The 27,749-nt window shown below is 41.3% G+C and overlaps 1 protein-coding gene across 3 annotated transcripts in view; it reads left to right on the top strand.

The window, feature by feature from the left end:
- TRIO (trio Rho guanine nucleotide exchange factor) overlaps nt 1-27,749 on the top strand; it is a 259,897-nt gene that overhangs the window by 213,067 nt on the left and 19,081 nt on the right. For all 3 annotated transcript variants that reach the window (XM_066585716.1, XM_066585718.1, XM_066585717.1), the window contains exons 37-43: nt 302-472; nt 8,139-8,231; nt 9,039-9,187; nt 11,308-11,374; nt 14,515-14,618; nt 18,255-18,324; nt 23,517-23,606. In XM_066585716.1, coding sequence (XP_066441813.1) covers nt 302-472; nt 8,139-8,231; nt 9,039-9,187; nt 11,308-11,374; nt 14,515-14,618; nt 18,255-18,324; nt 23,517-23,606 — 744 coding nt within the window. The remainder of the gene's footprint in view (nt 1-301; nt 473-8,138; nt 8,232-9,038; nt 9,188-11,307; nt 11,375-14,514; nt 14,619-18,254; nt 18,325-23,516; nt 23,607-27,749) is intronic.

The following is a 27,749-nucleotide window of genomic DNA, read 5'->3' as shown; positions in this document are numbered from 1 at the left end:
GCATGGCACTGTGACATATCCATCATTCTGCATATCCAAATGGTGACCAACCACCCCATTGATGTATAATGGTGCTGGGAATCATTCCAGTGTCCCGGGGTACAGAAGCCACGTAAGCCGCCCCCCACTGCTTCTGTAAGACTAGCTATGATCCTAATATGTGCCGTGATCTGCAAATAGTCCATGACAAAGCAAGAAGCAAACGGCCAACTCTCCCCTCCATATGTCTGAAAGGTGTGTTATTAAAGTACATTTTCTAGCTATCTCACAAGATTTGACCCTTTTTTCCTTTTCCAAACAGAGAGTACGAAATGAGGGTCTCAGTAGCGGCACGCTGTCTAAATCCTCTTCCTCGGGCATGCAGAGCTGTGGGGAAGAAGAAAGTGAGGAAGGGCCTGATGCCGTTCCTCTGCCGCCCCCTATGGCGATTCAGCAGCACAGTCTTCTCCAGTGTGATTCCCAGGATGACAAGGTACTTGAAATTATTTTACTCACTAATACAGTAGAAAAATAATTTTGGCTGTGAGATTTAAAGGGGTTGTCAGAGTATAAGAAATGGAATGGTTGGGCATGCAATAAAATAAGAAAAGAAGCAGTACTTACCTCTCCCTGGAGAGTAGGCTGGAGATGAGCTCAGTTTATGCAAGGCAGGTGGAAGTTGTATGAAATAGCCAACAAAATGTTTTACCACTTAGATGCCATAGTCAGCGTTAACCACGGCATCTAAGCCATTGCCCAGGGTTGGGAGTTGGTGGGTTTCCATGGCAGTCTCAGGTTAATAAAGTCCCCAGGACTTGCAAGCATTCCAATGTTTAACTGGTTACCATAAAGCATGTAGAGAGGTAGATACGGCTGTAACAGGCTGTGATCCTTCTTCCCCTACCCACCAGGAATTAAAACTTTTGCTCTTGCTGTAGAGAGGTAGATACGGCTGTAACAGGCTGTGATCCTTCTTCCCCTACCCACCAGGAATTAAAACTTTTGCTCTTGCTCCCTGACTTTAAAGATTTAGCATAACTTGTATGTTAATGATGGAGAACCCCCACAAATCACCCCTTAACAAATTCATCTAGGGGTGTACTGCGTATTTTGACCCCACAGTTTTTGAATTGATCTAAGCAAAACAGAAGGAAAAAAATATGATTTTCATATTTTTGGCAATTGTGTCAATTTAAAAACTGTTTTTTTTTGGTACAGCATACAAATGAATGAAGACTTTCACCCCAACATGGATACCCCTGTCATACCCATTGTTGCCCTAATCTACTTACTGAACACATGGCTAGGCCTGTAATGGAGGGAACACCCTTTGGCTTTCAGGGCACAACTGAATAAATTCCAGGCCCCATTGCTCACTTGTAGAGCAATCAAGCTACCAAAATGATAGAACGCCCCCACATCTGACCCCATTTTAAAATCTAGCCCCCTTAGCCCATTTATCTAATGCTGTGGGAGCATTCTGACCCCACAGTTGTTTGCAAAAATTATTATAAAGCAGGTAAAAAAATAATAAAATTTCATTTTTTTATAAATATGTCACTTTATGGCTGTTTTCTTTGTTTCAAGCAAGGAAAACTAGGGAGACGCACCTCAAAGTTTATAGCACAGGTTCTTCTGTGCTCTGTAATACCCCCATTGTAGCCCCAATCTACTTACAGAACACATGGCTAGGCCTATAATGGAGGGAACACCCTTTGGTTTTAAGGGCACAACTGAATAAATTCCAGGCCCCATTGTACACTTGTGCAGAAAAATAAAAATACTTTGACTCTGTAAAAAGTATTCCCCTCCCTTCGCTTTTTGGCTTTTCCCAAATCTTAGATAAAATTAATCATGTAAAACTGTGTGCTACGTCTCAAAACAAGGGCAAATACGAAGCCCTGGTTGGGATGGACAATAAATTGGGTATCTCTCCTCCCATACTTTTTGGGGGTATTTCTTGACCTTATGGGGAGTTATAGGGTGTAGAAAGTGACGCTCTGTGAGACTTTGCACCTCCTCAGACTCGTATACTTGCTGAGGTGTGGTGGTCTCAAACAGAAGGCGCTCAACAAGCTGCTCCTGGAGCTGCAGGAAAGTGAATATTCCCGGGGACTTTTTATAAAGTCCGTAGGCATGATGGGTAGCAATCTGAATAAGATAGATTGCTACCTTTTTAGGTCATGGAATAATGATGATCATGTGACCGGGGACCACTCCTGGGCCCTCCGGTCACTGCTCTAGGCTACCTTTAGTAGCCGAGGGGCAGGGAGATTTAAATTTTCTGGGCCCCTCTGTGCATGTGTCTGCCATTTGACGGCAGAGTATGTGCAGAAGTCGGGGAAGGTCCGTGGAGGATGATCGCATCGGAGACCAAATCCGGAGGCCTCTGGTAATAAGTTTCATCTCCCCTCATACTGGGAGACACAACTTTTACCGTTGCTCCCAGTCCTGGCTATATACGCTCCTCATACCACCAGCACGTTTGGGCCATCATCCCCCAGCCCCAAGAGTGATGTTTTACCCAGCTTAACTGATGGGATCTGCTGGTTTTCGATTTATTTAATAAAAGAAAAGTTGGATATTTTATCCTACTGCTTTGTGACCTTCATTGGAGAGCAGTGCCAGACATCAGTTTTTTAGGCTTTACGCATTTCACTTGACCGGTGTTGGTGGGTCCATCGGCTGTGCAGCGCCTCCATTGTTTATTTTATTTTATACGTATATTTTCTTTTTCTCCATTTTGCTCCACTTAGAATTTTTTTTAAAATTTTCAGTACATTGAATCGTACCACTGCAAAATAGAACTCGTCCCGCGAAAAGCCCTCAGACAGCTATGTTGATGGATTCAGAAAAAGAGTAACATTTTTTAAATGGGGGGGGGGGGCTGAAAATGGAAAAGAGGGCGTAACCCTTAAGAGGTAAATTATATATTTTTTTGGATTGTCTTTTAAAATTTTGGTTAGTGGTCCTAATGATTGTATCACAACAATAGCAGGTCATCTTCTCTTAGGGTCCTTTTCCACAGGACTGTTGTCAAGCACAGAAGCGCCTGATAGTCATTCAGTGATAATCACTCAGGAAGGTTCATCGCTCAGTGAATGGCGGCAGCGATCACTCTGGCTGCCCAGCTCCATTCACAGTAAACAGGCAGTCATTCATAGATGGATGACTGCCTGGTTACACCTTCATTTGATTTTTATGCCTGAACAATCTAAATAATGAAGGGGTTGTTCCTGGACGGCTGGGAGGGGTTGTTCCTGGGCGGCTGGGAGGGGTTGTTCTTGGGCGGCTGGGAGGGGTTGTTCCTGGGCGGCTGGGAGGGGTTGTTGCTGGGCGGCTGGGAGGGGTTGTTCCTGGACGGCTGGGAGGGGTTGTTTCTGGACGGCTGGGAGGGGTTGCTTTTGGAGAATGTTCAGATTTCATTCTTTATTCATGGCAGTGTTCTTTGGCAGAATTATGAGTGAGCCCACTCCCTTGGATGAAAAGCAATCCCACAGAAGAATGATCTCAGGATGCTTCACTGTTGGCATGACACAAGACGCATGCTAGCGCTCACCTTTTCTTCTCTAGGTTTTATCAGAGAAATAACTTCCCCCAGTCCTGTGCAGTCCCATCCCCGTACTGCAGATGGTTAGTCTGTCCTTGATTCTTTTTTTGGAAAGAAGTGGCTTCTTTGCTGCCCTTCTTGACACCAAGCCGACCTCCAAAACCTTCACCAAACCGTGCACGCAGATGCACTGATACCTGCCTGCTGCCATTCTTGAGCAAGCGCTGCACTGGTGTTGAATCGGTCCCTTAGCTAAATCCTCTTCAGGAGACTGTCCTGGCACTTGCTGGACTTTCTTGGATGCCTTGAAGCTTTCTTCACAGAGAACTTCTCTCTTTGAAGTTCTTTATGATCCATTAAATAGTTAATTTAGGGGCAACCTTACAATCAGTAAGCCCTTTTGATGCAAACCAATAATAACTGCATGTTTTCTTGGAGGTAAACATGGTTAACAGAAGAAGACAATGATTTTAAGCACCCCCCCCCCTAGCCCCCCTCTTTTAAAAGAACCAGTCTGCTCTTCAGTGGAAATTGGGGTTTTCTGATTGTTAATTTTCATAGCAATGAATGACTTTGTAGTTTATTGTAATTCATCTGACCACTCTTCATAACAATCTGGAGGTAATGCAAATTGCCACTGTAAGAACTGAAGCAGCGGAATTTGTAAAACCCAAATTTTATGGCAGTCTTGAAACTTTATATAATACTAGCTGATATACCCGGCTTCTCCCGAGTTCACTTGGTGCAGGTGTTTACATGTTGTTCACATGGAAAATTTTATGAAGTTGTGGTTACTTTAGAGAAACTGAGGACTAAAATATGTATTCACATAGAGGAGCGTTAGATACTCCTGAGGCTGCGTGTACCGATGTTCCTCTGCAGAAAGTGCCACTCCTCCTACTTTCCTCACTTTTTACTCTTCTACCCCTTTTATTCAAATTTAACCCCAGAATGGAGGTTGCAGCCACTTCTTAGCCTTAAAGGCTCCTTCCCTGAAGTCCATGGCCGCTTGCTTATGTACTTTACAGCCTTTCATTATATACACAGAGGTCAGTTATATTCTCCTCAGTATATACACATAGAGGTGAGGTAGACTCTCCTCAGTATATACACATAGAGGTGAAGTAGATTCTCCTCAGTATAAACACATAGAGGTGAGGTAGATTCTCCTCAGTATATAGACATAGAGGTGAGGTGGATTCTCCTCAGTATATAGACATAGAGGTGAGGTAGACTCTCCTCAGTATATACACATAGAGGTGACATAGATTCCCCTCAGTATATACACATATAGGTGAGGTAGATTCTCCTCAGTATATACACATAGAGGTGACGTAGATTCCCCTCAGTATATACACATAGAGGTGAGGTAGATTCTCCTCAGTATATAAACATAGAGGTGAGGTAGACTCTCCTCAGTATATACACATAGAGGTGAGGTAGATTCTCCTCAGTATATACACATAGAGGTGAGGTAGACTCTCCTCAGTATATAGACATAGAGGTGAGGTAGATTCTCCTCAGTATATAGACATAGAGGTGAGGTAGATTCTCCTCAGTATATAGACATACAGGAGAGGTAGATTCTTCTCCGTTTATACACATGGAGGTGAGGTAGATTATCTTCAGTATATACACATAGAGGTGAGGTAGATTCTCCTCAGTATATACACATAGAGGTGAGGTAGATTCTCCTCAGTATATACACATAGAGGTGAGGTAGACTCTCCTCAGTATATACACATAGAGGTGAGGTAGATTCTCCTCAGTATAAACACATAGAGGTGAGGTAGACTCTCCTCAGTATATACACATAGAGGTGAGGTAGATTCTCCTCAGTCTATACACACAGAGGTGAGGTAGATTCTCCTCAGTCTATACACACAGAGGTGAGGTAGATTCTCCTCAGTATATACACAGAGGTGAGGTAGACTCTCCTCAGTTTATACACATAGAGGTGAGGTAGATTCTCCTCAGTATATATACATAGAAGTGAGGTAGATTCTCCTCAGTATATAGGTATAGAGGTGCGGTAGATTCTCCTCAGTATATCCACATTGAGGTGAGGTAGATTCTTCTTAGTATATATACATAGAGGTGAGGTAGATTCTCCTCAGTATATAGATATAGAGGTGAGGTAGATTGTCCTCAGCATATACACATAGAGGTGAGGTAGATTCTTCTTAGTATATATACATAGAGGTGAGGTAGATTCTCCTCAGTATATATCCATAGAGGTGAGGTAGATTCTCCTCATTATATAGATATAGAGGTGAGGTAGATTCTCCTCAGTATATACACATAGAGGTGAGGTAGATTCTCCTCAGTATATACACATAGAGGTGAGGTAGATTCTCCTCAGTATATACACATAGAGGTGAGGTAGATTCTCCTCAGTATATACACAGAGGTGAGGTAGATTCTCCTCAGTATATACACATAGAGGGGAGGTAGATTCTCCTCAGTATATACACATAGAGGTGAGGTAGATTCTCCTTAGTATATACACATAGAGGTGAGGTAGATTCTCCTCAGTATATACACATAGAGGTGAGGTAGATTCTCCTCAGTATATACACATAGAGGGGAGGTAGATTCTCCTCAGTATATACACATAGAGGTGAGGTAGATTCTCCTCAGTATATACACATAGAGGTGAGGTAGATTCTCCTCAGTATATACACATAGAGGGGAGGTAGATTCTCCTCAGTATATACACATAGAGGTGAGGTAGATTCTCCTCAGTATATACACAGAGAGGTGAGGTAGATTCTCCTCAGTATATACACATAGAGGTGAGGTAGATTCTCCTCAGTATATACACATAGAGGTGAGGTAGATTCTCCTCAGTATATACACATAGAGGGGAGGTAGATTCTCCTCAGTATATACACATAGAGGTGAGGTAGATTCTCCTTAGTATATACACATAGAGGTGAGGTAGATTCTCCTCAGTATATACACATAGAGGTGAGGTAGATTCTCCTCAGTATATACACATAGAGGTGAGGTAGATTCTCCTCATTATATACACACAGAGGTGAGGTAGATTCTCTTCAGTATATACACATAGAGGTGAGGTAGATTCTCCTCAGTATATATACATAAAGGTGAGGTAGATTCTCCTCAGTATATACACACAGAGGTGAGGTAGATTTTCCTCAGTATATTAAATCATTACCCTAGACTTTATGGTTTCTGAGAAAAAAACTCTCTCCTGTATCGTGGATTTTAACAGTTTTTCACACTTAGAATTGAATATTGAAGTTGCAACCCCTTTATTTTTCCTATTAGAATGTAAAGAATGGTTGTGGCAAATTTCATGTTTGTGTGGTTTAGATGTGTGTTATTAGTTGCATTATATAGAGGGTCACTTACTTTCGCACTTAGAATTGAACAATCAAATTGTGACCCCTTTACCTCTCCTATGTGGGACCTAAAGAATATTTGTGTCAAATTTCATGCTTGTACGACATCAAGTTAGAGAATTAGACTAGGTACATTACATAGGGGTGCACTTACTTTTGCACTTAGCATTAAATAATCGACTTGTGACTCCTTTACTTTTCCTATATAGGACCTAAAGAATGGTCGGCTTGTAGGACACCCTGGAAGTTACATAACATAGGGGGGTCACTTACTTTTGCAATTAGCATTAATTAAGTTGCGACCCCTTTACTTTTTCTATTTAGCACCTAAAGAATGTTCCTGCCAAATTTCATGTTTGTACGATACTGTAAGTTAGAGAATTAGTGGCGAGTCAGTCAGTGAGGGCTTTCACCTTCATATATCTATAGATGACGAACATACATGAATCCCAATATTCAGATTTTTTTCTGGAGCTGCATGTGTTTGACTTTATTGGCCAATGAATTAGCCATTTTGTGTAGTGGCCATTTTTTCCGGATTGTCCGCTTTAGTCGTTGGTGTTACTGGTGCAAATGTTTCTATGAGCAATCTCGTGTTATCTTATGTGTGTGGCCAGCTTCAAGGTACCTTTACACGGGACGATTATCGGCCGAATTCTTGCATCCCGTGTAGATTCAGAAAACGCTCATCTGTCGGAGTCACAGAACTAAAAACCAAGCAACTATTGGGCCATATAAAGAGGAGGCCTCAGTCTTACTGTGAATGGAGGCGGTCACTGGAATGATCCCCGGCCCGTGCGCCCCCATTCATTGAATTACGATCGCTCCTGTGTAAAGCACAGCAGCAACAGGTTCCATGAGGGTCCATGGAGCAACTGCTGTTTTTTTCGCCCACCACTTGTCCCGTGTACAGGGACCTTTAGGCTTTGCTCATATCTTTCCATTGGAAGTGTGAAGTGTAAACAGAACCTAAATTGGATCCTCAGTCATAATATCATTGCAGAAATGAGTGTTTCAGAAAAGGGTAACAAAAAATAACAATGTAATCGAGTTCAAACTTCTCACAGTATGTTTGTGTATTATGATTTATTATACCGTCTGGCCCCAAATTTTGATGGATATGATATAATATTGAAATGTGTATCTGCTGAAGATTTGTGGAGTTTTCACTGCTAATCTTGTTTCTTCATGCTCTACCTAGAAAAGGGTTGGACTTATGTTTTGCCTTTCTTTTTTCCCAGACATCTAGATTGTTGGCTCGCCCAACTAGTTCAGAAACTCCAAGTGCTGCTGAACTCGTTAGCGCTATAGAAGAACTCGTTAAAAGCAAAATGGTAAGGACTTAGATTACACATAAATAAATAAAATCTTTTTATGTGAGCAGAGCGGGGTCCGTCCCATGATGCTCTTAATGTTGTCAGTAGTTCATGGGAACGATCCACAATCCATGACGTACTAATGCGCCATGGGGCAAGAAGGGCTTAAAAAGTTACTTCAGACGTAGCACAAAAATTGACCCAAAGTGCCATTTACCCGAGATGTGGTGTGTAAAGATCCACTGTTGTGGCCCCTACTAAATCACCGCTGAGACCTCTGCCGTCAGAACATTGTCAGGAGCCGCTCGGGAGTCCGCAGAGGAAACATACTCAAACAGCATCATCAGGTCCAAGCATTGCATACTGGAGAAATAAAGAGGAGTTTCGTTTGCCCCTAAGATGCTGTCATGAAATGTCTTTTGTGAGTAGGGCTTTGCCTGCAGCCAAATATTGCTGCTAGTAAGAGTAAAGGGGTTTTCCAGAGAGCCTTAATACAGACATGGAACCACAATGTCAGAAAATGCACTTCTGGCCTGGTTTCAAAATTGGGTTATGTGGTACGGTCACATCATCACAGGGTTTCGCTGTTCAGCTCAACTTAATAACTAAGCCAGACCCCTGCTCTGTCCTTACATTAACTACAACAGATATAGGGACTGGTGTAGTCAGCCCCTCTAATGATGTAATGGGCACAGAGAGAGGCCATACTATGTGATCTGCAAGTGGAGATCATATAGAATTGGAACAGAGCAGGAATAGAATTATTTTACATATTCTATACTGGAAGTGTTTGAATATTTGTCACTTCATATTGGGCTTTTACAGGCTTTGGAAGACCGACCAAGTTTTCTTCAAGTAGACCAAGGTGACAGCAGTAGTCCCTCTTTTAATCCTTCAGATACATCTCTGTTGTCTTCAGCATCCCCAATTGAGGAAATGGAAGAAAAGAAGTCCAGCTCCTTAAAGAGACGACAGTAAGGAAAATAACAGTTATAAACTCCATTTAATTTGAACTTGTTTGGTTATCATCAGTGATTTACTCCTTAAGACTCATGGCCACTAGTGTTGCGGGAGACGTCCGCAGATTTACGCAGCCGGAGTACCGCGATTAAAAATCCAATAGTGCCTGCGAGTGATCGCTCTATTCCACTGAATTCATTAATATGCTATAATAATGGAGACCTCCCGCAGCGTAAATTCGCGGTAAATAGAACATGCCATGATTTATTTCCCGCTGCGGAAATCCGCAGCAGAATTCCAGTAGTGAGCATTGGCAGGCAGAAAGCTATTAGGTTCCCTAGAACTGCGGAATTTATGCGCAGATTTCCACTGCGGGAAATGCGGTAGAAATCCATCCGAGGGCATTCACCCTTATGTGTAGATTTGCAATAGTATAAATATTAAGCATTATCTATATAGATACCCTGACCTCATCTGGAATACTGTGTCCAGTTCTGGGCACCCCGCTTTAAAAGAAGGCATACACAAAGTGGAGCAAGTTCAGAGACAAGTTACCAAGATGGTGAGCAGTCTGCAAATCATGTCCTTTGAGGAACGGTTAAAGGATCTGGGAATGTTTAGCTTGCAGAAGAGAAGGCTGAGAGAAGGCTTAATAGCGATCTACAAATATCTGAAGGGCTGTCACAGTGCAGAGGGATCAGCCCTATTCTCATCTTCACAAGGAAAGACTAGAAGCAATGGGATGAAACTGAAAGGGAGGAGATACAGATTAGATATTAGACATTGAGGGGGATCAATGAGTGGAACAGGTTGCCACGGGAGGTGGGGAGTACTCCCTCAGTGGAAGTCTTCAGAGGCCGGACAGACATCTGTCTGGGATGATTTAGTGATCCTGCATTGAGCAGGGGGTTAGACCCGATGACCCTGGAGGTCCCTTCCAATTCTACAATGCTATGATACTATGGTCTGTAGCCCACAAAAACTTCCCATCTTGCTAGCTTATTTAATAGTGCCACCCTGCTGCAGCTCTGAATACAGTACAGACCCTTGCAGTATATACTGTGCTGCAGAAATAATATGGCGCCTTGCAATGCTCACAAATATGTTCACTTATATATGATGCCCCCAAAGCGTTAATCCCACAAAAACACAGCAGACAGAGAAAACTGATAATAGTACACAGTGCCCACCAAAATACTGCTACACAAAGACCCCCAGATATGCCACAAATCTGCACCCTCTGTTACTAATACATTTCTTCCTCTGTCCATATCAACAGCTCAAATCTTGCTCTTTACTACAATATAAGGTGTAGTCATGGTAGTGCCCTCTTACACAGCCCGCTCCTCTGCCATTCTGAATGAGCACTGGTCAGCGTAATAGCAGAAGACCAACGGAATGATCTGTCATCCTCACGTAAAGGGCATGCCTTGGCAGCACAGCCCCTGTTTACATGGAGGGATGTGCTCCCCGAACAACCATTTTTATGCTGGCGATGGCTGAGGATTGGCTCAATCACTGACTGATCAACAGTATAATCAGACGAGCTGATCAGCCAAGTGAACATTTGGGTGAATGTTCATGTGCCATCATTGGCCTGTGTAAAGGGGACGGTGCAGATGATGGCGACTGGCATGGTTTCAAGTCTTCACCTCACTGTTATTCAGTTGATAGTAGTTTTATGCCTATTGGGCCATTTACACGGGACGATTATCGCTCAGATTGGTTCAAACTAACAAATTGGTGTGATAATTGTTCAGTGTAAATGCAAAAGAAATCGCTCCCTATTCGTTCACAAGTTCTTATCGGTGACTTTCAGTCAGCAGAAAAACCATCGCTTTTTCGCGGGCTTCTGTACCGTGTAAACGCTCCCCGTTCAGTACATAGAAGGTGAAGCACTGAGCGAGAGGCCTGCGGTCCAGCAGGGAAGTCTGTCAGTGTAGCTGCACTGCGTGAGCGCCGATGACGTCAGCGGTGATGTCAGCGCTCATGCAGCTGTTTACCTGACTGTCGGCCATAAGACTATATGTACTGTCAGACATCGTTAGAAGTAAACCACAGTTTTAGCAGTCGGTGTTATGTATACGTCTGTGAGTTTCTGGATATTGGTAACATGCATACCTTTGTTTCTCAGTTATGTATTACAGGAATTAGTCGATACAGAACGGGATTATGTGAAGGACCTCAGTTATGTTGTTGAGGTAACAAATGTTAAATTTAATATTGTAAAGTTGTTTTTATATTCAGAGGATGTTTTGCAGAGTGGAGTATACTAGTATAAATGTACAGTATATGACAAGTAGTGCAGTGCTGCATGGAACTTATTTTTTAACCCCTTAGTGACCATACTATTGTATTTTTACGTCCTGCCATTGCAGGAAAATAGCGGTGCTATCCCCCTCCATACATCGCAGGTGTCAGCTGTTTATTACAGTTAACACCTACGGGCAACAGTTCGGAAGCGCGGCTGATCGGGACTGTTAACTCTTTTAAATCCATATGGCCCCCCTTCCCCCGAGGTGAGATCGGGGAAGCCATGCCGGTGTCATGGCAGCTGGGGGCCTTCTGAAAGGCCTCAGGGCTATCATGGCAGAATGCCTATCAAGCCATCCCCAAGAGGTGGCTTGATAGGCTGCCTGTCAGATTGCAGTATGAAGTAATGGTATGGCATTACATCAAACTGCATAAGCGATCTAAGCATCGCTAGTTGTGGTCCCTTAAGAGGACTAAAAGAAAAAGTAAAAATAAAAAGTTTTATTAATTATGTAAACAAAAAAAGTAATAAAAGTTCAAAAAAAAAGCCTTGCCATATTTAAAATAAAAAAATCTAAATAATAAAACAAAAATACATATTTGGTATTGCTGTGTCCGTAAAAGTCCGATCTATCAAAGTAACGCATTATTTACCGCGCAAAGTGAACGTCCGGGGGGAAAAAACGCCAGAAATGCGCTTTTTTGGTCACCCTGTTGCCAAGAAAAAATCTAATAGAAAGCGATCAAAAAGTCCTATGTATTCTAGAATGCTGCTAACGAAAACAACAGGACGTACCACACAAAATGAACCCTCACATAACTATGTCGACGGACAAATATAAAAGTTATTGTGCGCAGAAAATGGAGACAAAAAATTATTTAAACAAATTAAATATCTTTAAAAAAATATATAAGTAGAACAGCAAAAAAAAACTATACAAGTTTGGTATCGTAGTAATCGTACAGACCCATAGAATAAAGATATCATGTCGTTATTGGTGCATTTTATGTGCCGTAGAAGTCTATGGAGATGGAAAGCAATTAAACAAAAAGTGTTTTCCTTTATAAAGGTTGTTAAAGATAGAAGAAACACTCCAGATTTAGTATCCCCGTAACTTTACTGTCTTGCAGAATCTAGTGAAGATGTCACTTTTACTGCATTGTCAGCTCACTAAAAGGAAAACCACAAAAACAATCCCATGGTTGCCTTTCTATTTCCATTTCACTCCACTTCAAATGTTTTAAAAGCCTTTCAGTACATTATATGGTATATTAAATTCTACCATTAAATAATTCCATAAGTAAGCCCTCATACATTTATATTGATGGGAAAATAAAAAAAAACATATGGCTCCCAGAAGGGGGAAAGAAAAGCAAAAATTAAAAAATCAAAAAATCTTAGCCCTTGGAAAGGTTGAGAGGACTCTGTCACCATATTTATATCTGAGGGTGCCATAAACTACAGGCAGAGTCCCTGATTGCAATGCCAGATCATTTACTGTGTTAGCTGACATACTTTTCATAAAGTCCATGGTTTTTGTGCTGCAGGGATGAACAGCATGTAGTTTGCTCTATGATGTGTAGTCCACAATATTCTTGAGTTCCAGTTGCTCCGCTCTTGCTTGGATAATTGAGTATATGATTGACAGCGTCTTCTTATATACAGGCAGCTATTGATCAGTAGCAAGAGCAGCTGTAGCTCATTAATATCACAGACTACACAGGTGAGTAGCAGCTAAACAGATTCATAAAACATTCCTTCCCGACAGTTTATTCAATACTGTTTTGTAGGTTAAAATGGATAAATGGTGGCATAATAAATACAACTGATCTCGCAAAAAATAAGCCCTTTAATGGCCTATGAATGTGCTGATGGATGCTTTTTATTGCCTAAATTCCACTGGATCCTTAAAGGGGTTGTCCAAGATACAGCTTGCCTATAACAATGGCCCCCAGTGTGCAGAACATGATAAAGGGCTCCTACTCACCTTTCCTTGCTCGCCCCCAGCAGTTGCAGTTCTCCCTGCTGAGATAATATGTACAGGCTGCAGTGAGCCTGTGATGCATACAGCAAACCGCCTTAGGGTCCTTCTAGACGAGTCAATTTATCTGCAGTTGTTCAGGCACTATTGTGGAGCCTCTTGTGTAGCAGCCGCAGGACTGGAGAGTAGTCAGATGACAAGCCAGGAGTCAGCAACGGGTAATCACGGTATGCAGTATAAGGGATGAAGTGGATAGCATAGTCAGGAGAGAAAGCCAGGAGTCAGTAACAGATAATCACGGTATGCAGTATAAGGGATGAGACGGCTATCGTCGTCAGATGGAAAGTCAGCAACAGGTAATCATGGTATGCAGTGAGGATGGGGTGAGTAGTGTAGTCAGGAGAGAAAGCCATGAGTCAGCAATGGGTTAATCACGGTATGCAGTATAAGGGATGAGATGGGTAGCATAGTCAGAAGAGAAAGCCAGGAGTCAGCAATGGGTAATTTTGTAGCAATAGTAGGCAGAACGGGAGCTGGCTCAAATGCTGTGGAGCAGAATAATCTCGCACCGAGGGAGTGGCAGTGCGCGGCTATTATAGGAAGCCCAGTCAAGACAGAGGCGGGGTCAGAACCAGGAGGCAGAAACTAGGTCAACAGGAACATAGAAACAAGGCTAGGGTTTGCAGGGAAATTTGTCCAAAGGGTTGGATGGCTCAGTGAGTAGATCTTCCATCCATAGCACAGGAGGTCCCAGGTTCGAGTCCTGACATTGTTATTTGAATGAATGAGTAAAGTCGTCGCTAGCTCATTCGGTATGCAAACAAATCGTTCAGTCTTCCACAGTCGATATATATGAGTGAATGACAACGATTGAACGATTCTTTAAACGAAACAATAAGTGAACGAGCCAAAGATGATTTGTATGGCAGCATAAAATGAACGACAAACAAAAAGTAAGCGATTCTTTCGTTCGTCGATGGTCGTTGGTTTGCATTTAGACTGAATGAATAATAGTCGTTTCATCCAAAAGCATATTTACGCTCACGTTTATGTCATTGCTGGTATTAAAAGGCTAAAACCTGACGTTTTTTTGCAATCTTCTATAGGGATATATGGCTCTCATGAAGGAGGATGGCGTTCCGGATGACATGAAAGGAAAGGATAAAATTATTTTTGGAAATATTCATCAAATTTATGACTGGCACAGAGAGTATGTATATATGTTTTATGCTCATTTATTGTAACTATTTGCATTGCATTATAACAATTAAATTCCAGTTTCCAAAGTAAAATTCTGGGGTAAACAGAACAGCTGCCACAGATTTTTTAAGTAAGAGACATTTGGCTTTCATGCCTCGCAACATTGAAAATAAAATACATTGTTGAATGGTTTAAAGCACATTACAGGATTTGTCCGAGGCTGCTATAAAACGGCTGCGGTCAGTGCAACCCATGAAAACCCATCCTGGAAGAATTAATATGCAGACAGGAAGGGGCAGAGCCTAATAATACTCTCTTTAAAGCAGTGTGGCATTAGGCTCCCCAGCCACTTCTGAGCTGCACATTAATTCTCCCATTCTACACTGGGTTTCCACTGGCTGCACTCATCGCAGCCGTTCTTGCTATTCTTGGACAACCCCTTTAAAGTTTACTTCAAATTACTGTATAAACATCTTTCCATAAATCTATAGTACAAACGGAGATAAGAAGCTTTGTAACATATCTTATCAGAGAAAAATTCCTCTTTCTCCTCTCAGACTCCTCTCTTCCTCCCTCCCACATTTACAAGGAAAGATGATCGCTCAAAATTCATTCAAAAGATAGCTTGAACAGCAGTTTTGAGCGATTATTTTGCATAAAATACGAAGTAGCTATGAAGCATTTTTCTGAATGGAGATAACAGCTGGAGGTCTGTTATCTGCATTCAGCTCCACTGTTCTCGAGCGGGATAGTAGCTGAGAGAATACTATCAGCGCTATCTCACGAAGAACTCATTGTGCAGTCTGATAAGATCACATGATGATTTTCAAGCTGGCTTGAAGTCAGCGATAAACGAAAAGTGCACAATGGGCGCGCATTTATATGCAGTGATTATCGCTCAAAAGATGGCTTTTGAGCGATAATCGTTGTGTCTGAATGGGCCGTTACTTCCTGCACCAATCACTCATTCTAAATTTACTGATAAAATTCAAGCATAATTCTGTACACTAAGGTTACAACGGAGGCCCATAAATGTCTATGCAGATAGTAAGGCCATCTCACACATCCATTTTTACTGCCATTAATCGCGGTATAACGGTCCCATTCATTTCAATTGGACCTCACAGACATGTGTTCGATTGCAGCGCTGAATGAAGCTGCGATCGAACACATGTATACTTTATTTTTCAGTGTTTAGCGCACCTCACCACCCATCACAATGATGGGGTGCGCTAAAACCCGCTGTCTGACGCAGGAACCTGCGGCCAAGAACGAAAGTAAGGTCGCTGCAAAGTTCCGCAATCAAAATCGTGTGTTTTGCTGAGGGCCCGTGTGAGAGGGCCCTGAGTGTAAAAGGAAACTCCACACTCGTCTTAAAAAAATGGTTATAATTACTGATGTGTTGATACATATAAAAAACAACAACAATTTGGGATTGGCTATGCGTTTCATACTACAAATGAGTACTTAGCCATAACATATTGATAACCACACTAATATTGGTCACATGTATAAAACAGTGGATTAACACTTTATATGCTGTATAAAATGGCAGATTAACCTTGCATAAAACATATGTACCAATCAGCATTTGTTTAACATAATATTATCAAATATATATACACTAAACATATGGACAGTACACATAATGCATGCTCAATACAAGTATAATAAATCTGTTTTGTAATTTAAGCCTTTTGGGTACCTGATGTCTGGTAAAAGTATCCAGACATTTCTTGCATAGTGACTAGGTGGTTCCAGTCCCTGCCCCTTGCTCGAACCATAATTTGAAAATGGTTCCTATTATCTTGATGTGAATAAGCAAAATGATTGACAGCCCCTGAGAAATGTAGCACATCAGGGTTTTAAATGTAACATTAACCCTAAACCTTTTTTAATTATATAAATAGTAAAAAGATTCATACTGAAAGTGTAGCCCCTTATAAACATTGTAGAAAAAAATGAAGATTGTGATGTGGAGAAAGCAAATCTATTAAATAGTTTTTTCTCCAGTGTATTCACAGAGGAAAAGGAAATGTCAGATGAGATGCAGAATAATAAAATAAACACTAAATGCCACTAGTCCAACCCAGGAGGAAGTACAAACCTGCCTTAAAAAGATTAAAATAGACAAATCACTGCGCCCCAATGACATACACCCCTGAGTTTTAGGGCAATGAACTAATGTGATAGACAGACCCTTGTTTCTTATATTTGTGGACTCTATAGTGAGCGGGTCTGTTCCACTGGATTGGTGCATCACCAATGTGGTGCTAATATTCAAAAAGGGTTGAAAAAGTGAATCTGAAAACTACAGGCCAGTAAGTCTTTTACTGCTATTGTGGGTACAATATCTGGGGGACCTCGAGGGAAATAGCTGTATAACTCCATATCAGTATCGGTTTGAGGAGTCGCTCCTGCCATGATCAGCTTCTACGAGGAGGTAAGTTCTAGAGTGGACCAGGGAGAGTCATTGGATCTGACAGAATAACAGGGGTGCAGGTTGGGGGGCACCTTGCAAATAGTGAGCATGATAGATTTCATTTCAACTTACCTTTCAAAAGAACGGTATTCTAATTGAAATAGCTAGATAATCCCACCATAGGCCCATGCACCTAAGCCCTGGCCATAGCTTCAGTTACACACAGCTCTTCTTCATCTTGCAGTTCCACCTCATCTCTCTCCAGTGAGGCTGACAGGCTGCTCACTGCCTCGGACTTTCTGACAATCTTCTGTTCTACACTGTGGACCTCACCTCCCTCCTTCTCTCGCTTAACAGAATCACTGCCTGCTGTTTTACTATTTCTTCCCATGGTTGCAGCCACTAACACAAAGCTTCCGTTAGATAGTGCTGTGCCAATCTTGCTAATAACTCGCCTGTCTTGTTGTTGGCACTGTCCTCTCTGCTCATCCTAAGCCGCCCCTTACTTTTTATATCTACCAGCTAACGGTCCTGATCTCAGAAGGTCTACCCCGCAGCCTTGAGCCCTCTGCACTGGACTCTTGTGTGTCTACCCCAGTTCATCACAGCTGTCTCAATGTACGAATCTGTGACCGTAGCTCCTCCTGTTAGTCCTGAAGTCTCTCCACCACCTCCTCTAGACTAGCCTCTGACAATAGACCCGCATCGACTGCAATAACACCTCCATTTCTCATGAAAGAAATTGCTACCGGACTTATGACGCACTGCATCATGTCACCTCCAATGCTCCTCCTAGTGCGTCTTCAAGACCGATCCTTTCCCCACCTGAACATAGAGCTCCACAATCATGGCTTATCACCACTTTGGATGCTCATCTCATTTCTGTTCAAGAAGTCTAAGGAAATGGCTGTTTTTGATGCATAAGTGTTACACCTGTTTTTTTCTTACAATTGAGCCCCCCTTTCTCAAATGTCTATTTAAAGGAATAATGTATAGACATGCAGTCACTACCTGAGGCAGGAATAGTCAGCAGCTAATTGCTTTAGTTGTACACAAGTTATTTTCTGTTCATTATAATTGCTGTTTTATTTGTTTTAAATATGAATAGAGAATTAATTAAAACCCCTAATTGATTACTTTTGAAAATACTTTCCTTGCATGTTAGGTAGGTACTGTGTTATAAGTGGTATATTTCATAACAATCATACATGTTGTTGCCTGCAGGTTCTTTATGGGAGAACTAGAGAAATGTTTGGGAGAGCCGGAAAGGCTAGCACCTTTAATTGTGAAGCATGTGAGTATATAAAGTCATTACAGCTATTTCACTATATTTGTATCAAAACTACTACACAAAGCTACAAGGCAAAAGTGGAGCAGTCCACCTGTCTAAAACGAGAGCATCGGGCTGCTCTCTCACACACCGCCATGATTTTGATCGCGGAGCTTTGCCGTGGTTTTGTTTTCGTTTTCTGCCACAGCTGCCTGCAACCAGCAGCGTGTTTTAGCGCACCCAATTATTGTGATAAGGTGCGCTAAACACTGAAAAAAATAGAGCAGAAAGTGCTCGAAAATTGCGGCGCTGGGAAGAGCCACGCTTTAACACATTTCTGCAAGGCCCGATTAAAAATCATTAGGAGTGTTATACCACAATTACCGTGGCATCTTGAATCGAGTGGCGTAAGTCTTAAATGTTGCTCTAAACAATTGCGCTCTTTTGCACTTGTTTGGATAATCCCTCGCCCCACAGACACTATAAAACATTGTTCATTTGTATGATTGTTGCATTTTATTGTAAATGCGTGTATACTGTGTTAGCGCAATTTGTGCTATTCAATATACTGTAGGTGCTATATTAGATATGATCAATATACAGAGTCTTCCAATAAAAGACACGCTTTACAATTTGTATGCCACAGGAGAATCTGCTTTATTTTTGGTGGGAAAGAATTTATATAGTATTCAAACAAAAGAAGGTGTGACATTCAGTGACATTACAACATTGGAGTGGTTACAATGTAACACTTTACCCAGAGGAGGGGAGAAGGATATCTTCAGACATGCTCGGTATATCCCAGAGACTTTGCCACATGGTAGAACCAGCACCTGGTTCGAACTGGTTTTTCCCGCAAACTGCATGGAACAAGTTTCTGTTGATGCCTCTGTGGCTGGATATGCTAATACAATTATGGTAATTCCAGCCTTTCTGTGACTTTCCTCTTTGATGCTCCTCTGTGTTGGTATCTTCTGCTGATACAAGACCAGTCTGATCTGCTTAAATAAACAATACATCTCTCTCATTGTATATGGGGAATGCTTCAAGTAGGTTCAAACACAAACCAACTTCATGAAATATACAGCTTTCTTACACTCCGCCATCTTAGAATTACACGGCTGAACAACAGAAAATACACATATAACATTGTGACCATCTCCATCATCCACAACTGTATATACAATAACAATGGCACCTCCACATGTAGTTGGTTTGGGTGGTCACCCGAGGCTCCCTGGGTGCACATGGCTCTCCATACCAACCACCATCTACAGCACACTAAAGTTAACTGCTGCCGCATCTGCAGCTTGCCATTTTGAAGTTACCTGAAGCGGTGATTACACTTACTCCACAATTAACTATTTCAAGTCTGAAACTTTGTATATGAACTCAAAAGTGTTTGTCAACAGTTCATGAAAAAATACCTTCCCTTATTGGTATTTTAATTATCTCGGTTTATTCTCATGAGAGAATTATGTAAGAATTTAACCGATGACCCTTTCAAGATAAAACTGCTACAAAAAAGGTTTACTGGGTATGCCGTTTAAATGCTTCACCCATTTGGGCTAAATAAACGTCATTTTAAAGTATTTCTCCAACGGTATTATTTCATGAGAGTTCAGGAAAGGGAAGGACTCCGCGGTGTGCCACGTCCTAATCTGAGGGCAAATGAATGCACCCATTTGAGTGAGCCTCTACACACTAGTGCTAATAACCTTAATAAAGCTAAAACCTTATGATAAAGCTTTTACATCACATTAGTGACTGTTTGTGGAAGCGTTACGCCAAGTCTCAGTAATAGTTGATAGGTGATAATTATCTGCCATGGCACAGCCCCTTTTAAAACCAGTTTAATTACAAGCAGGTTGTGAAGTTTGTTGTTAGATCACTTTCAGAGAACACTGTTTTGACCTATGTTTCTGTCAATATTACATGCCCAGACCTGTCAATGATATGATGATATAGGCCAATAGGAGGGCGACAGCAATGCTTTGAATATAGGAGCAAGTGTTTTATAACTTTATCCAGGTCCTTGAGGGAGTAACGAGCTTGTAATTCTGTACCCTTAATCTGCTTGAAAAATGCTTCCATCACTAATGATCTGAACAAAATTGTGGCAGAGTTTGCCGACCATTATAGAGGCTTATATAATTGATTCTTTACCCGAGACTCTTTCTAAGATCTAACATCTGGCAGTATCTAGTGGAGTCAGGTCTCCCCTGTTTCTTCGGAAGTATCGCGTTCGCCGAACCAGCGTATCTTAGGGAGAGAACGTCTCTCTCTGCAGTTCATGCACCCCACTTATGCCCAGCTCGGATGCGTTTATATCTTCATGTATAAAAAGTATGCCAACCTTCTTACCAACCCATCAGCTCTTGCACTTCACTCAATTACAAACAGAACCTCTCTCTCCAGATATGTCTTATGCCCAGATCATTGTAAATCATAAAGAAAGCAGAGATCCAACACTGTGTTCCAATTACTGCTCGATCTCACTGCTGACTGTTGATCTCAACATATTTGCTAAAGTATTGACCTTACGCCTCATTTCATTGCTGCCGAACCTTATTCACATAGGCCAGGCTGGTCTGGTTCCTACCAGAGAAGTTTGTGACAACACCACTAAGGTTTTGAATGCGGTCCACTATGCCCAAACTAGACATATTACCCTCTTCCTCCTATCTACAGACCCAGAGAAGGCTTTGACCTTGTGGTTTGGCCCTTCCTAATTTCGGTCCTAAAAGCGTATTAGCCTTTGCCAGGCCATGTAAACATGGATTCATCTCCTGTATCAGACCCCCAGATCATTGTCTAAAGTTAATAGGATTATTTCCTCCCCTTTTTGGAATTAGTAATGGGGCCCATCAAGGTTGCCCTTTATCCTCACTGATGTTTGTCCTGACCTTGGAGCCTCTGAAAAAGAAATTTAGAGCCAACTTAGACATTAAGAACTTATTGATTGGTCACAGGGCTCAGCCAATCACAGGCAGCGCTCAGACATTCATTGCAAACAATGAGTGATAGCGAGGCTTAAGTGAAAACGTCGCAAATGAGAATGAAACCATTCAAAATCATTGGTTTCATTCTCATACATTTTCACTCACTCTCGCATCGCAGAAAAATCTATCGCCAGTGGGTGTGAGCCCTTAATGTGAAATAGGGTGCCTATGATTTAAATAATTTAAATTTATCACAGCAGCCAGTGATACTAGCCCTCTGTATTTTGCCATTTATAACATGAATTAAAGGGGTTCTTCTAGGATATCGCCTATGTAATATTATTACATGGCAGCAATCTAGATTAATTTCTGTCCATGCAAATATTGGGCAAATGAAATGTGCCAGATTGGCTCAAACAGATTGGACTCAAGTCCTTGTGTGATGTTAATATGAGGACCACCTTGTAAAAATGGTAAAATTAGCCATAATATTTTTGTATCTGCCATATATTTAATTTATTGTTTCAAATCTTGCTTCCATTTTTTACATTTGGAGGTTCACATGCAAAAACACTTTATAATCAAAGAGAAACATTTTTGAAAAGCATCAAAGTAAAAAATAAGTAGCACTCATATCTTCTGTGAACTATACAAAGTCATTGTGAGAGGGAATACTTGTTTTTTCTGAACTTAAAAGGAAACTGTCACCAGTTTTTCGGACATAAATCTGCCTATACAGTGTAACCCCTTTAGGATCAGGCACTGTGAGTATACGGCGCCTGGTCCCGGGCTTAAAGTCCAGTCGTATGTAAAATTATGGCAGGGATTAAAGCCTCCCGCTTCTGAAATCAATCAGAGGCAGATGGGGTTATCAGCAGTTAGTAACAGCTGATAACTCAGAGGAGGAGGGAGAAGTGGGTTTTAACCCTTTCTGCCTCCTCCTTTGTTTAGTACACAAAGCTTAATGAGTGCTATGTACTAAAAAGTGAAAGCGTTTCTTCCACTATGGGAGCTCAGGGGTCACATGACCGCCAGGATTCCCTGTTACAGCAGAGCTGGAGGGTCGTACTAGACCCTAACCAGCTCTGTCAGTGACTAATGACACTACAGGGGATGTTTTCCCCTGTAACTGGGGCTCCTATGAATGTCCCAGCTACAGTGGGAAAGTGTCAAATTAAAAAAAAACCATGTAAATGTCCCTCAGATGTCATGGGGACATAGATAGACAGTAAAAAAACATAATTACATACATCAGTAAATAAAAATTACAGAATACAACAATATATACATAAGAAAGAAAATAACTCAAAGCCGCTGCCAACCAAAACCATCGCTCTAAGCGCCCTGTAATCCAAAACCTTACATATTATATATCAAAACGGCCGAAACAAAATCAGGAACCCGTTCCCTTACTTTATTTTAGTGTAAATATACAAATTATTTTTAAAAAGTAACTAGAAATGTTTAAAAAAATCACTTTTTTTTATCATTTTACCCAATAAAACAAAAAAACAGGAAAAAAGACAGTGAAAAAGATTTTTAGAAAATCGCCCTACATGTCACGGGGGAAAAAAACGCAGCAAAAACAATTTTGATAGCTAAAGTAAAAACAATAGGGCAGTAAAACCACCACATGGGTAAAATCCCTAAAAAGTGTCTGGTCCTTAAGGGGTAAACACTGACAAGATGAGCATTTCAGCAGTTACTTTGTAGATCAGGCTGTGTCAAACATACCTGCAAAATGAAGAGTTTTATTTGTCCCGCGCTGTATACAAATCACAGGTTCGGTTCGGTTGTTGGCCTGGACTGTTTATGCTGGGCTGGCCAGACCGACTATGGAGCCCCGCGTAACTCCCCCAGCACCACCCCTCTCTCTGCTGGCGACATGGAGACAGCCTTACATCGTCACAGCTGCATTCCAACTGTGTGCCATGACTTCCGAGACCAATGCATGCGCAGTTGGAAGTGATGCGCCACGAGCTCTGAGTGTTCCCTGACTGATCTTTATATATTCTGCAGTCTGTCTATATGTGGAACATTCTGTATACAGACTAAGTGCAGCATGTAAGCAGACAGACATGGGGCTCCGCGAGGCCTGAGTTTAGACTCATTAGTTTACCTGCTATTTAAACCTTTTTTATCTCACAAAACCTCTTTAATCTTAAATAGTAGTATGACTTTTTTCCTGTGCTTTATATCCATGGTTTGTCAGTTCATTGAAAAAGTTTCAGGTATTAAATTTGAATTTATTAATTAGTTTTTAATCTTTTACAGGAAAGAAGATTACATATGTATATAGTTTACTGCCAAAACAAACCAAATTCTGAGCATATTGTTTCAGAATACATTGACACTTACTTTGAGGTAAGTTCAGGATTTTTTTAAAATGAGATCATTTTAATTGAAGTTATATTTGTGAATACAATTATTCCTTAATTTCTACCTATTTATACATGCATACGCATAATAAGCATAAAACGTATCATTATTCTACTAAAATGATGGGATTAATCATAACTATATTTAAGCAAATCATAATCTCCCCACCCCCCAAAAAAACATTTAGGCCTCCTTCCCACGAGCGTGACGGGCTCCACCGCGTAATATTCCGCAGTGAAGCCCGTCACGGCGCCCCCCAGAGACCCCATACTTACCAGCGGAAGATAGCGTGAAGACGCTTCCCCGCCCACCGCCATCGCGTCATGTAACACGCCCACCGCGTCACATGACGCGGCCGGCCGTGTCACGTGACGCGCCGGCCGCGTCATATGACGCGCGGCGGTAGGCGGGGAAGCGTTTTTTCACGCTATCTTCCGCTGGTTGCAGCGGTAGATAGTGTGAACGGACGGCTTCCATTGACTGCAATGGAAGCCGTCAGCGCGTACACCCGCAGCAAATAGAACATGCTGCGGGTGAGGACGGGAGATTTCACAGTGCGTAATTCCGCGGTGGAATTACGCATCGTGAGCATTGTGCTATTAGGTTCAATAGAACCTAATAGCAGGGGGCAACGCAGCGGATTTTTGCCGCGAATTTACGCGGCGTAAATCCGTTCGTGGGAAGGAGGCCTAAGACACATACAAAAAAAAGAAAGCCTAAGTCTTCTCCACTTTCTCACCTCTCTTCCAAATCCCATAATCTTTTCTATAATACCTCAATGCAACCAGAACTCAATATAAACTATCCATTATGTATACCGGAGGGGGAAGGTGGCTCCAGAACACTCAGGTAAATTCACCAAAGGCTGTTGAACCAAAAGCACAGATACTGACCAGGCTTGAGCAGCGAACGCATGTCGAAACTGAGGGAACTGGAAAACATAACTATAAGGAACATCCTAAAGGCCTGCAAATTGTTCATAACTATTAAAAAAAGACCCCCAGAATGTATCTGTTCCAAAAAGATTACCCCTCTCTTCTCCCATGGTGAAAAACTGGCAATTTCAGGCTCCTTCAGAAGGGGTGTATAGTAAATCCATCTATTTGCAAAATCTCCTTAAATATATTTCATAATTTAGTTATTAAAATAATTGTCGGATATAGTCCCCTTTTTTCTCAGTTCGTCTCTTTCTCGCAATATGTTGGGCTACAACCTGTCATTTTAGAAACTAATCTGCCATTTAATTCCACCCCATTTCTTTCTCCTCTTCCACTGTTGCAATTAAGATACCAAAAAATATATCCAAGCATTTGGAAAAACCTTCCAGATCGTTAATCCATTTGAAGCGTGCGCACATCTACAGTAGTGTCTGGCTGGGGGATGGGGGGAAAGGGAGTGGGGAGAGAGGAGGGGGGGGTAGAGAGAGATTGATTCAATGGGGTTTGTTACTTGGACAGAGGTCTCGAACATTACAAAAAGCTTGGGTCGAATAACGAGCACCCGAGCATTTTGGTCCTCGCTCATCTCTAGTCTCCAATTGAATTCTAGCAGATTTCCTATTCCATAATAAACTTCTAAATATCAGGTTGTGTCTAAAAAACATATTGTGATGGAATCTAAACTGGAGAGTTTTGAATTACATAAAGGGGCTATTTTATTAAAATCATTTTAATAAGATTTCTCCTGCCAGTTGTAGACAATGGGAGACAATTCCAGACTTTGACCTTTATCCTTGACCGTTCGTAGCAATGGAAGCAAATTGGCAGAAATATAGTTTTAAGGCTTATGAGACACCACAACTTCCAAGTATTTAAATTTCTTCACTATTTGTAATTGTGAATGTTCCAATGAATTGTCCTCCAGCAAGGGATCTTCTCTGTCCTGTGTATGAGAGACACCATAGCAGCTAGTCTCCAACCACCAGTTTATGGAAAATTTAGAATTAGAGATGAAACCTGCAGAGGAGAAAATTGGTAATAAATGCAGCATACAAGTGGTCAAAGGTTTTGAGACTGGGATACATTTTAGTCTTTATAAAACTTGCTGCTTTGCTGTTTTTAGATCTTTTAGTCAAATGTTTCTATGATATACTGAAGTACAGTTTTAAGCATCTCATTTAAACTTTTATTGAGAAATCACTGGTCAACTAATTATTACAAAAGTCGTGTTACTGAAATAAAATTAGTCATTTCTTATGAATTTTTATGTGTTCAACACAAATAAGACAGTCAAAATGCAAAATTGGCTTTATGTTTTTGTAATCTGCAACGAATGTTTACATCACGAAATGCATGCCAATAGTAATAGGCCTCTAGTTAATACCTGTATAAAATCAAGTTACAGACTTGCCTGTCTCTTATGCAGCTGTTCGGGAGCATCTCTGTGGCATGTCCAGCAGTAGTCAGCCAGCATGGTAGTGGAGTGTCCAGCAGTAGTCAGCCAGCTTGTATATGACCATTTTTCCTGGTATCTTTGTTCCAGTGTGGCGATATCTTTATGAAAATGTTCACCATGTGCATCACTAACCATACCATAGTTGTCTGGAAAGAAATCCAGATAGGAATGCAGGAAGTGGATCTTTAGAGACATATTTTAGGCAAGCTTCTGATACTGCTTCAGCATGTCTTGTACCATTTCTTTGTAGTTTTCTGCCCTAACATTCCCAAGAAAGTTTGTAGACACTAGGCGAAAAGCATTCCAAGCTTGTTTCGCACCACCCTGCAGCAAGTTGTTGAACCAGTCATCTTCGAAGAGCTCTCGAATCTGAAGACCCACTTCTTCTCTAATCTTCACCTTGCAGAGTTGAGGAAATTTTTCATGAAGGTATCGGAAAGCTGGTCAAGTCTGCTCCATGGCTTTCACAGAGTTCTTCATTAAACCTAGTGTTAGGGAAATTCAATGGTTTCCTGATATGCTGTCGGGCTCCAAATTATAGTGATATGACCGGTCTTGAGAACGCAGAGACACACAGAGATGGTATTATCTATGTAGCATTCTGATACATGTCAGTTTCTTATCAATTTGTCCTTCTCTCTGCAGATGTTAGTCTTGAGATACATCCTGTAAAGCCCGTTAGTAAGTTCTGGCAAGAAATATCTTAAAATAAGAACACAGTACAGGAAACTTTGTGGTGATCCAATTAGTATCTCCAGCTGGATTAGTCAAGGTGAAATCTAGCATATGTGTAGGTGAAAGTTGAAAACCATACAAATATATATATGTGTAACTAAATATTATAACAGACAAGCAAAAGAGACATCATGGAGTCTTTATAGGCAATCTTTTAGGCCTGCAGCCTTCACACTAGTTTGATGTGAAGGGGTGGTAGCAGGATTTTGTGAGTTTCGACCAGAGCTGGGTGCTGGATATTTTTTTCTCCAACTGCTACATTTTGTCTGCGAGTCCATTCCTTCTGCAAGTAGGGCAATTCCCTTGCTTGACTGTCCCACTCACATAAGAAACACATCTGCTTCAAATCACCACAGAGGGGCTAGCTGTACTTGTTATACTCAGTGGCATTCAGTAGCTGCTTTACGTTATCGCAACTGTAAGGATGTTGTTACAGACATACTGGATAAATTTACACAGTGCAAACAGAAAATAAACTATATGAAATATCTTTAAAACAAGAGCCAATAAAAAATTTTCATGGTCATATTTGTGTTCAGCACCCAGATACTACAGATTAGGACCTTTTTAAGTCAGCAACAATTTCAGTGTTGACCAGTGATACATACATTGTCAAAAAATAAATAAAAAGCAAGCACCTAGAAGGGGTTGTCGGAATCGAATAAAACTTTACACATGACTGTAACGTTGATATAAGTAAGTGATTTTATACCGGGAAAGATCTTTGAACAAATTATTAAACAGCATGTATGCAAGTTCTTGGATATAAATTGAGTAATTAACCAGAGCCAACATGGCTTTGTAACAAACAAGTCATGCCAGACAAATCTAATTTCCTTCTATGACAGAATCACTGACTGGGTTGATCAGGGAAATGCTGTGGATACAGTATATCTTGGCTTTAGTAAAGCTTTTGACAAAGTATCTCATACCATACTTATTGAAAAAATGACAAAATATGGGATTGACAAGGCAACTGTTAGGTGGATTTACATCAGG

The sequence above is a fragment of the Eleutherodactylus coqui genome, chromosome 12, assembly GCF_035609145.1.
Source record: "Eleutherodactylus coqui strain aEleCoq1 chromosome 12, aEleCoq1.hap1, whole genome shotgun sequence".
NCBI classification, from domain to species: Eukaryota; Metazoa; Chordata; class Amphibia; order Anura; family Eleutherodactylidae; genus Eleutherodactylus; species Eleutherodactylus coqui.
The sequence above is the reverse complement of the archived record's forward strand: the minus strand, read 5'-3'. Positions and strand labels throughout refer to the sequence as shown.